Below are 15,247 nucleotides of genomic sequence, written 5' to 3'. Positions count from 1 at the left end.
AGACCACACACACACTCTTGTTGTTTTTGTTTTATTTTTGAGACGGGGTCTCTTTACATAGGCCTGGCTGCTGGAACCCGCGAGGTAGACCTAGGCTGGCTTTGCACACATCGAGATCTGCCTGCCTCTACCTCCAGAGTTCTAGGATGCATTCACCGATATGTCAGGCCACACGTATTTTACTTTAAAAAATAATTTTTTTTTTATTTCCAGAAGAGCCAGGGCTGCACCAAGAAACCCTGTCCTGAAAAATCAGCATATATGGATTTACCCTGTCCTAAAAAATCAGTATATATGGATTTCCCCATTCCCCATTATACCTATTATTCTGAACATTTCCCATGGATGGAATCTACTTAGACAATTCTTTTTGTATTTAGTTTTTCATGGAGCAGTTTTTTGTTTTTTGACACAGAATTTCTCTATGTAGCCTTGGTTGTCCTGGAGTTCTCTCGGTAAACCAGGTTGACCTCAAACTCACAGAGATCCACCTACCTCCCGTGAGTGCTGGGATTGGTGTGGATAACCACCATGTAGCATTTTTTTTAGTTTATACCAGTGGAGCCTACCCGAGTGCTCAAGAGGCAGAGGCAGGCAGATCTCCTGAGTTTGGGGCCAGCCTGGTCTACAGAGTAAGTTCCAGGACAGCCAGGCCTGTGAAGAAAAACCTATCTCAAAAAAACAAAAAAAAAACAAAAACAAAAACAAAAAAAATTTTACTGCATTTTATGGTGGCATCAAAATCCACAAAAGTATGTCTATGCGATGATTTGTCGATCTCTTCAGGAGTTCAACATTTGGGGTAGTCTCACCTTTGGACCATTGTGAAATAGTATTGTGAAGCTGGGCACAAGCCTGTAACCCCAACACTTGGGAGGTAGAGAGAGAAAGATGAGGAATCACAGTTCTCTTCACTGGGAATTTAAGGCCATCCTGAGTTACAACAGATCTCATCTAGGGAGGGAGGGACAAAGTGGGATGGAAGATGTACAAGTATTTGTGCTTGGAGTTTGTTATTTAATTTTAAAAATTTTAAAATTAGACTTATTTATTGGTGGGGCACAGGACCACAGTGCACATGGTATTTTGGGAGTCAGTTCTCTCCTTCCACCACTGGGGCCCAGCACTAATTCTGTGTGTTTGTCCGGTGTTGGGGGTGTTTGTTTCTTAAAACAGGAACTTACTATGAAGTCCTGGCTGGCCCAGAATTCCCTTTGTTAAATCGGCTTGATTAAACAGGTCTGCTCTTCCTCTCAGCCTGTGCTTCAGGAGCTCTGGGATTACAGGTTTGTACCACCAGTTCCCTTGATGTTTCCAGTGTCACTGTACCCTGTCACCAAGTTATTAGGTCCATTCACTGACATATTAATACAGCTCAAAAATACTAATTCACGACCTACTAAGGCTCGGATGGCTTCACACGCAGGATGACTTCAGAAGCAGGATAAAAAAATTGCTGACGACAGGATGACTAGGAAGGTCAAAGAAGGGTTTCTCTGAGAAAGTGACATTTAAGGTGAGAGGATAGACTGCAGTGGCAATATAACCAAAGAACAAGAACACCTCAAGAGATGACTACGATTTCATATGTATAGAGGTATGTTGGAGGTCGATAACCAGACTGTCGGCATCCTAAGCACAACTACCACAAACCTTTATTTCCCCAATAATGTTCCATAGGGATTGCCACCACGTACATTTTTAATAAAATCGACCTTAAGACAAAAATTGTGCGGTGGAAATGAACAAAATGCCTCATTTGAACGAGACCAAAAATCTCACGGGTTGGGATGAGTCAGAGCCCTGTTTATTAGCTGTTTCCTAATGCATAAACCAGACTCTCAACAATCGCTACGGATTAGCATAAGCCCCGCCTCCCTTCTGATTCGCTGTTTCCCTGCTCGTCCCGCCTCCCCGCCGTCTAGATTGGCGGTTCCAGCCGCCCTCGCAGTTAGCGCGCTAGGAGAGAAGCAACCACGCCCGCAACGCGAGCTGAGCAACGCCGAAGATAATGGCAGGCTCGGCGTTGGCGGTTCGGGCTCGGCTCGGTGTCTGGGGTATGAGGGTCCTGCAAACCCGAGGCTTCGGCTCGGACTCGGTAGGTGGCGGCACGACCTACCGCCCATCGCGGGGTGCGGGTCCTCTTCCTTGTTGTGCCTTTTTTTTAATGTCCACGACTCTCTCTGCAGTCGGAGAGCATGGATTCGGGCGCTGGCTCCATCCGAGAAGCTGGTGGGGCCTTCGGGAAACGAGAGAAGGCTGAAGAGGATCGGTACTTCCGGTGAGGCCCACCTGGTCCCAAGTCCAGCCCCCAATCGCCCTCCCTGTCCTTTCTACGCTCTCTGTCGCTCCACCCATCTTTACCTGGTCCCCTGGGGCGCCCATCTTCTGGCTGAATTCCAAGGCCGGTGAAGCCTTCCTGTTTCCACGTAATCGAGACAGCTAACATCACACTGCTGGCCTCCCACCCAGCCCTAAGCCTTTTACGCGGGTTCTGCAGGACTCAGCCCAAGGCTCGGCTCCTAATTTAGTATTTGCTGTCATCTTCCCCTCCCACAGTAACCCCCTCTGCCCCCCTGGTTGAGACTTCCCCAGGTGCTTTGAGCAGGGTTTACATCCAGAACATGCAGACCCTCTGAGCCGGTCTCACCTGTCACCCTCATCTTTTCTTCCCAACTGCCCTGTCCTCGCTTTAGTTTTGTGAGCCTGTGTCCATTCCCTGAGGCCTCAGATCCTGTCAGCCATTTCTAGATCCTCCATGTGTCTCCAGTTCTCATAAACTAGATAGTACCTGCTCAAGGTTAGACTTTCCCCATTACTCAGACTTTTGCACTACTCAGGCCCTGAGCTGTACATTTCTCGCCACTGCTTAGAAACAGGGAGTGGACTAGGCCTATCTACAACCTTTTCCCGGCCCCAAGTTATCTTAACTAACTTCTGTCCACTGGACGACCGCCAGAAACTAATCTTGCTTCCGTTTCTCCTTTGGTCTCCTTCCTAAGCCCACGGGGGTTGTTGCTTATTTATGGTATAAGAGCTTAAACAGAGACCTGGGGTTCAAATCTCAGTACCAAAAACAATTCTCAAGATGGCAGTTCTCTTGCCTCAGCTTTGCAAGTGTCAGATTATAAACGTATGCCACCACTCCCTGCTTGGGACCTATGTCCTTTACCTATGTGTTGTTTTGTTGAGTTGTGATTGGGTTTTCTTTCTTGTAAAGATTTATTTTTAATCCTGTGACTAGGATGTGTGCCTGAGCACAGGTGCCTTTGGGAGTTAGAGATTAGGTCCCCTTGGAATTAGAGATACATGAAGTTCTGAGCTCTTGAAATGGGTGCTGGGAACCAACCTGAGGTCTTCTGCTAGAGCATAGGTTGGAGAGATGGCTCGGGATAAGAGCACTGACTGCTTCCAGGGACTAAACCACTACCCAAAGACTGTACATGGACTGACCCTGGGCACCAACTGCAAAGGTAGCAGTGAATAGCCATGTTGGGACACCAGTGGAAGGGGAAGCCCTTGGTCCTGCCAAGGTTGGACCTCCCAGTGTAGGGGAATGTGGGGGAGCAGTAGTGGGGGGTGGATGGGGAGGGGAACACCCATATAGAAATGGGGGGAGGGGGTTGGGGATTTAGCTCAGTGGTAGAGTGCTTGCCTAGGAAGTGCAAAGCCCTGGGTTCTGTCCCCAGCTCCGAAAAAAAGAAAAAAAAAAAAAAGAAATGGGGGGAGGGATTAGGGGACTGATGGACAGGAAACTGGGAAAGGGAATAACATTTGAAATGTAAATAAGAAATACCCAATTTGGGTTGGGGATTTAGCTCAGTGGTAGAGCATTTGCCTAGCAAGCACAAGGCCCTGGGTTCCGTCCCCAGCTCCGAAAAAAAAAAAAATACCCAATTTAATAAAAATGGAAAAAAAAAAAACAATTTTATCCTAAAAAAAAAGAGCACTGACTGCTCTTCCAGAGGAACCAGGATCTATTGCCAGTGCCCTCAGTGTCTACTAGCAACATGCCTCTCCAGTGGACAGAAGGTAGTTAAAGATAACTCAGGGGCTAGAGAGATGGCTCAGTGGTTAAGAGCACTAACTGTTCTTCCAGAGGTCCTGAATTCAAATCCCAGCAACTACGTGACAGGCATTTGGTTTGTTTCTGGTTTTGGGGTTGGGGATTTAGCTCAGTGGTAGAGCTGTTTATTTAAACATGCCTGTGCGTGTGTGCGTGCACGCTTTTGTGTGTGTGCATCCATGCCTGCGCTGAGCGTGTGCCAGAGGCAGTAGATCCCTGAGGTTGCAGTTACAGATAGTTGTGAGCTGCCTGACGTCGGTGCTGGGAATTGAATTTAGATTCTTCTAGAAGAGAAATACGTTATCTTAATCTCAGAGCCATGTCTCCACTCTGATTTTATTTATATATGCCTGTGTGTGTTGCCTGCGTATATGTATGTATGTATACCTCATGAGTACCTGGAACCTGTGGAGGTTAGAACCCTAGTACAGAAGTTACTTGTGGTTGGGAGCTGCTGTGTGGGTTCTAGAAATGGAACCTGAGCCTCTAGGAAAGCAAGTGCTCTTAAACACTGAGCCATATTCCCTCCCACCTCAGGAAGCTTAAATTCGGAACTTATCCAAAGACAGCAGTTGGATCTCCTAGAAGTACAGTTACAGATGGTTGTAGGCCATCATGTGGATGCTGGGAACTAAACCTTGAGTCTTCCACAAGAGCAGCCAGTGCTCTTAACCTCTGAGTCATCTCTGCAGCCCCTGGTTTCTGGCTTCTGAGACACTCCCACTCTATAGTTAAAGCTGTATTGGATCTCAGGCTGCCTTCAGACCTGCGGTAACCCCTTCTGTGTCATCCCTCGAGATGCTGCGATTCGGGTTGGAGAGATGGCTCAGAGGTTAAGAGCACTGGCTGCTCTTTCAGAGGTTCTGAGTTCAGTTCCCATCAGATGGCTCACAACCATGTGAAATGGGGTCCAGTGCCCTCTTCTGATGTGTCTAAAGACAGCTACAGTGTATACATGTGTATACACAAAATAAATAAATCTTTAAAAAAAAGGGGGAGGGGGTTGGGGATTTAGCTCAGCGGTAGAGCACTTGCCTAGCTCCGAAAAAAAAAAAAAGATGCCGGGATTCCAGTAGTGAGCCACTAACTTGGCCTGCCTTGGAGATCATTGGTTATGATTAAGGATCTCCTCGAGAGGCTGTGAAATGACCCAGAGGCTAAAGGTGCTCTGTGACCAAGATTATGAACCTGAGTTTTGATGCCTGGGACTCACTTTATAGAAGAAGAGAGCGGACTCCCATAAGCTGCACCCCTCCCCTCCATCCCGTGCACACACACAAGTCAATGTAATAGAAGTAAAATAAAGATCTCTTTGGGATGAAAGAATGGGGTTAAACCCTCAGGCACTGTGTCTTTCTAGAGAGAAGACTAGAGAGCAGCTGGCTGCCTTGAAGAAGCACCATGAAGATGAGATTGACCACCATTCGAAGGAGATAGAGCGTCTGCAAAAACAGATCGAACGGCATAAGAAGAAGATTAAATACCTAAAGAATAGTGAGCATTGAGTGCACACAGTCAGTCTCTCACAGAGTGGCCAGTATCATTCCCCACTTCTATAGAGATTGTTTTGAATGATTGATGTTTGACCTGTGTGCTACTAACAGATAATAAATTATCACCAGGATACTTTCTTGATGCCTTCTACTGTCTAGAGCAGCAGTTCTCAACCTTTGGGTTGAGACCCCCATGTGTGCTGTGAGTGAGTAGAAGGAACGACCCTTTCACAGGAGTCACCTAAGAACATCTGAACCGTCAGATGGGTAAAGCGTAGCTGTGGTCTGGAGAACAGAGAGATTCCAAACAGATGGTTTCCAAAGCTACCACTCCAGAAACCAGAAATAATAGCACTGTCTTCCTGGAAAGCTTCCCCATGTGAACCAGCTATTGCTCTAAGCTTGAGACAACTACGATTAGAAACCATACAGAGTTTGGAATGTAGCTTCACTGATAAGAGTACTTGTCTAGCACGGAGCTGTGGGTTCAATTCCCGTCACTGCATAAGCCAGGTAGAGTGGTGTTTGGCTAAAGAATCTTCACAGTGGTTAAGAAGCCCTGACTGCTTCCAGAGGTCCTGGATTCAATTCCCAGCACCCACATAGCTGCTCACAACCCTCCGTAACTCCAGTCCCAGGGATCAGACTCCCTCTTCTATCCACAGGCACTAAACATGTGCACAGACACACAGGCAGGCAAGACACCCATAACACATTTTTTCAAATATTTTTCACTTTAAAACAGATTCTTTTTTTTTTTTTTAAGATTTATTCTGTATAAGTATACTGTAGCTGTCTTCAGACACACCAGAAGAGGGCATCAGATCCCATTACAGATGGTTGTGAGCCACCATGTGGTTGCTGGGATTTGAACTTAGGACCTCCAGAAGAACAGTCAGTGCTCTTAACCACTGAGCCGTCTCTCCAGCCCCAACAAATTCTTTTTTTAAAAGATACATGGGGTTGGGGATTTAGCTCAGTGGTAGAGCGCTTGCCTAGCAAGCCCAAGGCCCTGGGTTCGGTCCTCAGCTCGGGGGGGGGGGGGGGGGGGGATATACATGAGTCAGGCAGTGGTGGCACACGCCTTTGATCCTAACATTCAGGAAGCAGAGGCAGGCAGATTTCCATGAGTTCCTGGCCAGCCTGGTCTGCAGAGTAAGTTCCAGGGGGATAAAAGATACAGAGATACAGTCTGGCCTTCCTGAGACCATGTCTCAAAGAAAGACCACCCGATGCACTGTAACTCAGTACTAAAGCAGTGGCTTAGATGTGCATGAGGGCCTGGGTATAATCCCAGCCCTAGGTATTGAAAAAGTTGCCAGGAATAATACAATGTAACCTATAGACCCTTCCCTTCGTACATAGATCTTGGGTCAGACCTTTGTTTTAACCTTGGTTTGGAATTGAGGAAACCAGAGCCTCCTGACTGCAGGAGTATTCATACAGTGTAAGGATGACTCAGCATTTTTACCACAGCTGACTGAAAGGAAGGAAGTCCTGTTTGGGTTTTTCTGAGGCTTACTATGTAAGGCTGGCTAGTCTGTCTGGAACTCACAGAGATCCACCTGCCTCTGCCTCCGAGTGCTGGGATTAAAGGTGTGTGAGTCACCACATTGAGTGAGATACAGGTATTAAATAAAAGATGTAAAATAGTTGAGTTGCAAATTTCCAGGCTATGAGCAAACTGCTCAGCTGGGAAGAAGGTGGATATACTGTTTGTTTTCTTGCTTTAGGTTTTTTTGTTTGTTTGTTTTGTTTTTTTTATGTGCCTTGGTGTTTTGCCTGCATGTATGTCTGTGTGTGGGTGCCAGATCCCCTGGAACTGGGGTTACAGACAGCTATGAGCTACCATGTGGGTGCTGGAATTGAACAACCAGTGCTCTCAACCAATGAGTCATTTCTCCAGCCCTTTTCGATTTTCTTTTTTTTTTTTTTGGTTCTTTTTTTTTCGGAGCTGGGGACCGAACCCAGGGCCTTACGCTTGCTAGGCAAGCGCTCTACCACTGAGCTAAATCCCCAACCCCCCTTTTCGATTTTCTTAATGCTTTGTTTTGGGGTGGGGGTTCTGTAGCTCAAGGTGACCTTGAACTCCTGATCTTCTTTCACCCCATCCCCCATCACTCAAGAGCTGGGGTGACAAGCATCAGTCACCACACTTGGTTTTGTTACGTGCTAGAGGTTTATCCTGTGTTTTGTGAAAGGACTCCATCTACAGCCCTAGACCTTGGGAGTCTGGTGAGTGCCTATGTGTGGGTGTGGACTGTTTGGGTTTGGGGTGTTGGTTGGTTGGTTTTGTTTTTTTCAAGACGGGGCTTCCCTGTGTAGCCCTGGCTGTCTTGGAACTTTCTCTCTGAAGACCAGGTTGGCCTTGAACTCAGAATCATCTGCCCCTTTGTCCTAGAGTCCTGAGAGGTAAGTCCCACCACCACCTGGCTTTGGTGTTTTTTAAATGTTATATGTATGGAATGTTTTGCCTGCGTGTATGTCTGGACACTATGTGCATGCCTGGTGTCCAAGGAAGGCAGAAGAATATGTAGTTGTGAGCCACCATGTAGATGCTGGGTATTGAATCCCAGTCCTCAGGAAAGAACAACCAGTGCTCTTAAAACCGCTGAGCTGTGTCTCCAGCCCATTTTGTTTTCTTTGTTGTTTTGAAACAGAGTCTGAGCTGGCCCAAAACTTACAATGTTTACCAGATTAGTCTTGGCCTTGAATTTACAGAGATCAACCTGCTTCGTAGGTGCTGGATTAAAGGACTGTGCCACTATGCCTGTCTTGTTTGTTTGGAAAGGAGGCTTCACTATGTAGCCCTGGTTGGCTTGGAACTTGCTATGTAGACCGTAGACCATGTTGGCCCAAACTCAGGGATTTGCCTGCCACTGCTTCCATGTAGTGGGGGGGGGAATTATAAATATATATATCCACTTTGTAAACCCTCATTTAGCTTTTAAACACAAGGTCTTTGTAGCTCAGGCTGGTCTAGAACTCACTATGTAGCCCCAGCCTAAACGTCCCGAGTGCTAAGAGCTCAGATCTGTCTCCACTTTGGCTGCAGTTCTTATTTTGAGGCAGGGTCTCTATGCAGCCCAGGCTGATCTGGAATTTGCTCTGTAACCCAAGCTAGCCTGGAACCCACTGTGCTGCCTGGCCCCTAGGCCAGCCTGGAATCCTGGAATTCCTGCCCCAGCCTCCTGAGTACCGGGGCTATCGGCAAAGGCCATCACTTCTGGCCCATAACATCCCACAAAATACATTTCAAGTAACACTACAGTGGATACTCCATGACTTGTGTGTGGGTTTACACGGAAGAGGTACCCGTTCTGGCTGGCTTCAGGGGAAGAATCAGTATTTTATTAGGAGAATGGTGATCAGTATTTCACAGAATCACATGAACGAAGCAGACTGAGCAGGAAGCATAAATAGCTCTGTGAGCTGCAAGAGCAGACCTGTCTAAACAGCTTCCAACCAGCATGTCCCTCACTGGGCACTCTCTGGGGTTTGTTTTCGTTCTGACTTAACAAACTGTGGCTTTGTTTTAGTACAGCTTTCTTAAATTGTATTTTTCTTTTGTGTATGTGTGTAGGTACCACAGCTTGTATGGGGTGGGGGTCACTGGACAATTATGAAGAGATGGTGTGGGTCCTGGGAATTGAACTCAGGTTGTCAGATTGGCAGCAAGCACCTGTACGAACTGAGACCTGTCACTGACCCTGTCGTGTGTCGTGTGTGTGTGTGTGTGTGTGTGTGTGTGTGTGTTTTAAAGTTATTTTAGGTATGGGGAAGGTCTGGAGTGGTGAGTATGTTTGTGCCACAGAGATCAGAGGACAACTTGCGAGAGTATTCCACTCTTGACCATGTGATTTCTGGGGACCGAGCTCAGGTCCTTGCCAGGTTTGGTGGCAGGCATCTTTATCTACTGAGCATCTTACCAGCCCATTTTTGTTTGTTTGTTTGTTTTTTATCCTTTTTTCATTTTCTTTTTCTTTCTTTTAAAAAAAAAAAAAAACTAGGGGGTTGGGGATTTAGCTCAGTGGTAGAGCACTTGCCTAGCAAGCGCAAGGCCCTGGGTTCGGTCCCCAGCTCCGGGGAAAAAAAAAAGCAGGGAGGGGCTGGGGATTTAGCTCAGTGGTAGAGCGCTTACCTAGGAAGCGCAAGGCCCTGGGTTCGATCCCCAGCTCCGAAAAAAAGAACCAAAAAAAAAAAAAAAGCAGGGCAGGCTGGAGAGATGGCTCAGCGGTTAAGAACACTGACTGCTCTTCCAGAGGTCCTGAGTTCAATTCCCAGCAACCACATGGTGGCTCACAACCATCTGTAAAGAGATCCGATGCCCTCTTCTGGTGTATCTGAAGACAGCTACAGTATACATATAATAAATGAATAAATCTTTAAAAAACAAAAACTAGGGGTTGGGGATTTAGCTCAGTGGTAGAGCGCTTGCCTAGCAAGCACAAGGCCCTGGGTTCGGTCCCCAGCTCTGAAAAACAAAAACAAAAACTAGTCCTATAGAGTTTTACAAAGTAGATTATTTACAGCTTGCACAAATTTATCTGTTACAGAGCATGTTACAGTTAATCGCTTATTACATCTGAAGTTATTTTTGGCAGATTATTTTCATTAATTATGCATACTTTTTTAAACTTGACAGTCCTGTAAATCAAATGAAGGATCGTACACTGTACACTGGGCTAAGTACCCTAGCCCTGGTTTAATTTTACTGCCAAGGTTCCTGACACAGGTTGTGAGGTAACTTCTCCGCAGGTCTCCTGATGAAGTTTCTCCTGAGCAGGAAGTTGTCTCCTCCTCCGATAGTGCTCTCAAAGCCCTTAGCTACGCGTAGTTCCAGGGTTCCAGGTTTTGATACCCAATAGCTCCCTCTTCCACGCCGTGTGAGAAGTGGTGCCTCTGCTCCTCTGAGGACGATGATGGACGAAGGCTCTTTGGCAGTAAGTGTAGACGAGGCTGTGGTTGGGGTTGGCACTAATGTCGGCTGTGACAGGAACCCCGTCAGCATGTCTGTGCAGACCAGCGCGGTGTAACTCCTGATTCTAACTCCCTGAGGTTTCCGCAACAGTTAACTCAAAAGTTGTTTTCAGCCGAGCTGGGGTGGTAGACACCTTTAATCCCAGCACTTAGGGTGCAGTTCAAGGCCAGCCTGGTCTATATAGACTGAGTTCCAGGACAGCTGAGGTTACATTGAGAAATCCTGTCTCAAACAAACAAACAAACAAATAAACAAACAACAAAAAGTTGTTTTCAACTCAGGCTACACATGTAAATAGGGGGGCGGGGGAGTCTAAAAACAAAATTTCAAAAGATAGACGTCTACCCCAGTGGTCAAACGCTTGAATAATTCCTGGGTTTGAGTCCTGGCATGGGAAGTAGGGAGCGGAGGGGAGGAAGAAGAGGAAGATCATCATTATCTTGGGACCAATTACATCCAAATTTATGGCTGAAGAAATGGCCCCGTCGATAAAGCAACCAATGCAGACCCATGAGGACCTGTAACTAGAACAGAGGGGGCAAAGGGAGGTGGAGGCAGGAGGATTTCTGAAACTAACTAGTCATCAGCCTAGCACAATCCGTAAGCTTTGGGTTCAACGAGTGTCTTAGGGTTTTACTGTTGCGAACAGACACCGCGACCAAGGTAAGTCTTATAAAGACAACATACGTATACACACACACCATACATACGTACACACATATACATACACATATACAGACACACATATACATACAAACACATATACATACACAGACACATACACAGACACATACACATACACATATACATACACACACATACAGACACACAGATACATACACATATACATACACACACATACAGACACAGATACATACACATGCATACACACACAGACACACAGATACATACACATGCATACACATACAGACACACACATACACATACAGACACACATATACATACACATGCACACACACATACACACAGACACTTATACATACACATACACATACATATACATATACCTATCTAGGGACAAGGGCACCAAGCATGGATGTAGTATACATACATGCAGGCAAACACTCATACACATACAGTTTTATTACTTATTTTGTTGTTTCAACATAGGGTTTCTCTGTGCAGCACTCTCTATCCTGGAACTTGCTCTGTAAACCAGGCTGGCCTCAGCTTCAGAGATCTCCACCTGCCTCTGCTTCCTGAGTGCTGGGAATTAATGGTTATACCACCACATCTGGCTATTAAATTTTTTTTTAATCAAAGAAGAAACAAAAAAAGCTGACTGTAGGGCTGGAGAGATGGCTCAGTGGTTAAGAGCACCCGACTGCTCTTCCAGAGGTCCTGAGTTCAATTCCCAGCATCCACATGGTGGCTCACAACCATCTGTAAAGAGATCCGATGCCCTCTTCTGGTGTATCTGAAGACAGCTACAGTGTACTTATATATAATAAATGAATAAATCTTTAAAAAAAAAAAAAAAAGCTGACTGTAGTAGTGAACACCTCAGAATTCAGAAGACTCAGTCAAGACCATGCTTCTTATTTTAAAGGGCTTGGTTTTTTTCTAAATTTACTTATTCTATATATGTGACTTCACTGGCATTGTCTTCAGACACACCAGAAGAGGGCATCAGATCTCATTACAAATGGTTGTGAGCCCCCATGTGGTTGCTGGGAATTGAACTCAGGACCTCTAGAAGAGCAGTCAGTGCTCTTAACTGCTGAGCCATCTCTCCAGCCCTGTTTGGATTTTTATTTTATTGAGGTATGGTCTTGGGTCTGTGGGAACCACATGGTGACTCACAACCATCTGTAATAAAATCTGATGCCCTCTTCTGGTGTGTCTGAAGTCAGCTACTGTGTACTTATATATAATAAATTAATCTTTTTTTTTCTTTTTTTCAGAGCTGGGGGCCGAACCCAGGGCCTTGTGCTTGCTAGGCAAGCGCTCTACCGCTGAGCTAAATCCCCAACCCCAATAAATTAATCTTTAAAAAATAAAAATAATGGGTTGGGGATTTAGCTCAGCGGTAGAGCGCTTGCCTAGCAAGCACAAGGCCCTGGGTTCGGTCCCCAGCTCTGAAAAAAAGAAAAGAAAAAATAAATAAATAAAAACAATTCAGTCCTGGACATTGGTATTTTTTAAAAAAATCTCCCTGTTTGGTTTTGTTTTTTTTCCTAAGATGGCCAGTTGAGAGTCACTGGCCTGTCTGTGTTTGAACAGTTTACTCTCTGTCTAAGTCACTGGGCTGAGGGCACCAGCAAGGATAAAAATTCAGTTTCTACTCTCGTCGCCAAGAGATAGACTCTACTTTAAGGGTAGCATCTGTGGTTTTTTGGTCTCTTTGCCCAACTCTTACAAAGAGAGCCCTGGGTTATTCCTGCATTCTGTAAGCTCTGTTGGGTATCCTAGGTTAAAAAGAAAAGAAAAAAACCCTAGTATTTTTTTGTTGTTTTGTTCTGTGACAGGTCTCCTATATCCCAGGTTGGCCTTGAACTCAGCACCCAAGCAGAAGTCCAGATGTAGGAAGTCTGGACCAGGATGTGCTGGATGTGCTGTCCTAGTATACTTCCCACTTTACTTGCTTGAGTCAGGGTCTCACAGAATCCGGAGCCCAAAGCTTTTCAGCCAGGGTGGCTGCCAGTGTTGAATCCGTGGCTCTGTCTGCCCCAGAACTGCTGTGACTACTTACAAATGAGCCAGATGACTTTTGACATTCCGGCATAGAAGGGGGGGCCTAGGCAGGGTGATTAAACCCTTGCCTAAGATTCTAGTGAGCTGTCTATAATTCTCCCTGCCTGTACAAGGCCGGGTACTCTCGGGAGGTGCTTGAATATACACAGTCTGTGGAAGGTTAACTGGAGGGCAGAACGCAGTCTGTGCAGCTATAAGGAAGTCATACATGCTGAGGTAAGGCTTTCTGGTGGTGTGAGTGCTTTGGGCCAGTCATACTCTTTTTTTTTTTTTTTAGATTTATTTATTTTTATTTATGTGAGTAGACTGTAGCTGTACACACTAGAAGAGCACATTGGATCCCATTACGGATGGTTGTGAGCCACCATATGATTGCTGGGAATTGAACTCAGGACCTCTGGAAGAGCTGCTCTTAACTCCTGAGCCTTCTCTCCAACCTGGGCCAGTCCTATTCTAAACAAGCTTAACAAACGAATTGGTTTCCCAAGCTGGACTTATAGCGAAATCCCGCATTGGTTGATATCAGTGCTGATAAGGAGGAGGAAGGTGTTTCTTTATGTGTGTCCAGGGAAAGAGTTCTCAAAAACAGCCAGCAATCTTAGCAATCTTCGCATCCCCTCCCTCCTCCCAGCCATGCTCCAGTTAACAGGCGCACAGCCACGCCCAATTTTTATGTGGGTGCTACGATCTAAAGTGAGGTCCTCCAGCTTACACAGCAAATGCCCTTCCCACCGAGCCCAACCGTGAGAGTGCGTGGGTGTGTTCCTCTAGCACACTGGGTTTTATGCAATCCTGGGGCCTGGACCCAAAGCTTTCCGTGGGCTTGCTTAGCGCTGTGCCGCCGTACATATCAGTTTTATTTTCTTTAAACTTTGGTCCAGCAAAGTTACTTTTGGTATTTACTATCTGCTGGGCACACAATGTTCCCTTGGAGATCCAGCTACAAAATAGCGACAGGGAATCCACGGCCTACTGGGAAAGATACCTGGTTAAAAAGGATTAGACAAAAATGTGGGCAGTGCTCCAACAGCAGTGTGTGTGGGATGCTGGAGGAGAGGCGAGGCCCTGCACCCAGATCTGGGGCTCAAAGGGACAGGATGATGGAAAAGGTGGAAGGGTGGAAAAGAGGGGTGCGGCTCAATGGAACCCTAAAGAACCTGCTCTGAAAAAGCAAACGGGCTCCTGGAGATTGATAACCGTTCCCCCAGTGCAAATGGAGGGAACACTGTGGCAGGGTAGCGACACTGCGGTGGGGTAGCAGGCTAGGGCCTACCACTTCCACTGGCTAACCTGACCACACGCATGCTTAATCTGTGTCCCCATCCTCAGTCCTTTCCTTCTTCCTGTCCTCCCGAAAGCCTTTCTTTCCTCCCTTTATTAGAATGACAGCAGCGGAACGCCTGAGCCACCTGTACCCTACTCCCGGGGATCTACCTATAACGGGAGCAGTCAAACGAAAGAACTCATGGGAACACATATCTTACACACACACACACCCCCCCCCCGTTGTTTTGTTTTCTTGCTGTTTTGTATGCAAATCCGGACGGTCTGCTTCAAATTTATACCAACCCTGCCTCTGCTCCCAAGAGTGAATATATATTTTTCTCTCTCTTTTGGTCTTCCCGCCCCTCCCTCTCTTCCTCCCCTCCCCAAGTCTATTTATTTAATGAATATGAATACACTGTCGCTGTCCTCAGACACACCAGAAGAGGGCATCAGATCCATTACAGATGGTTGTGAGCCACCATGTGGTTGCTGGGATTTGAACTCGGGGCCTATTTGAAAAAGCAGTCAATGCTCTTAACCACTCAGCCATCTCTCCAGGCTCCCCTGCCCCCCTTTGTTATTGAGTTTATTTTTTTTCAGATAAGGCCCAGGCTGGCCTCAAATTTATCGTGTAGCCCACCTCCTCAGCGCTGGGATTGTAGACCTGTGTCACCATACAAAGGGTGTTTATTTTCACTTTTCTTTGTTTTTTTGTTTGTTTGTTTG

At 46.2% G+C, this 15,247-nt stretch overlaps 1 protein-coding gene across 1 annotated transcript; it reads left to right on the top strand.

Annotated features, from left to right (window-relative positions):
- The first annotated feature begins 1,971 nt into the window (after window positions 1-1,971).
- Window positions 1,972-5,689, top strand: Atp5if1 (ATP synthase inhibitory factor subunit 1). The gene is made up of 3 exons (NM_012915.3): window positions 1,972-2,098; window positions 2,190-2,281; window positions 5,427-5,689. Exons 1-3 carry the CDS (start codon window positions 2,012-2,014, stop codon window positions 5,569-5,571), a joined length of 324 nt encoding a protein of 107 aa, NP_037047.2. The 5' UTR covers window positions 1,972-2,011; the 3' UTR covers window positions 5,572-5,689.
- Window positions 5,690-15,247: the final 9,558 nt, after the last annotated feature.

Source organism: Rattus norvegicus, chromosome 5 (assembly GCF_036323735.1).
Source record: "Rattus norvegicus strain BN/NHsdMcwi chromosome 5, GRCr8, whole genome shotgun sequence".
Lineage (NCBI taxonomy): Eukaryota > Metazoa > Chordata > Mammalia > Rodentia > Muridae > Rattus > Rattus norvegicus.
The sequence above is the reverse complement of the archived record's forward strand: the minus strand, read 5'-3'. Positions and strand labels throughout refer to the sequence as shown.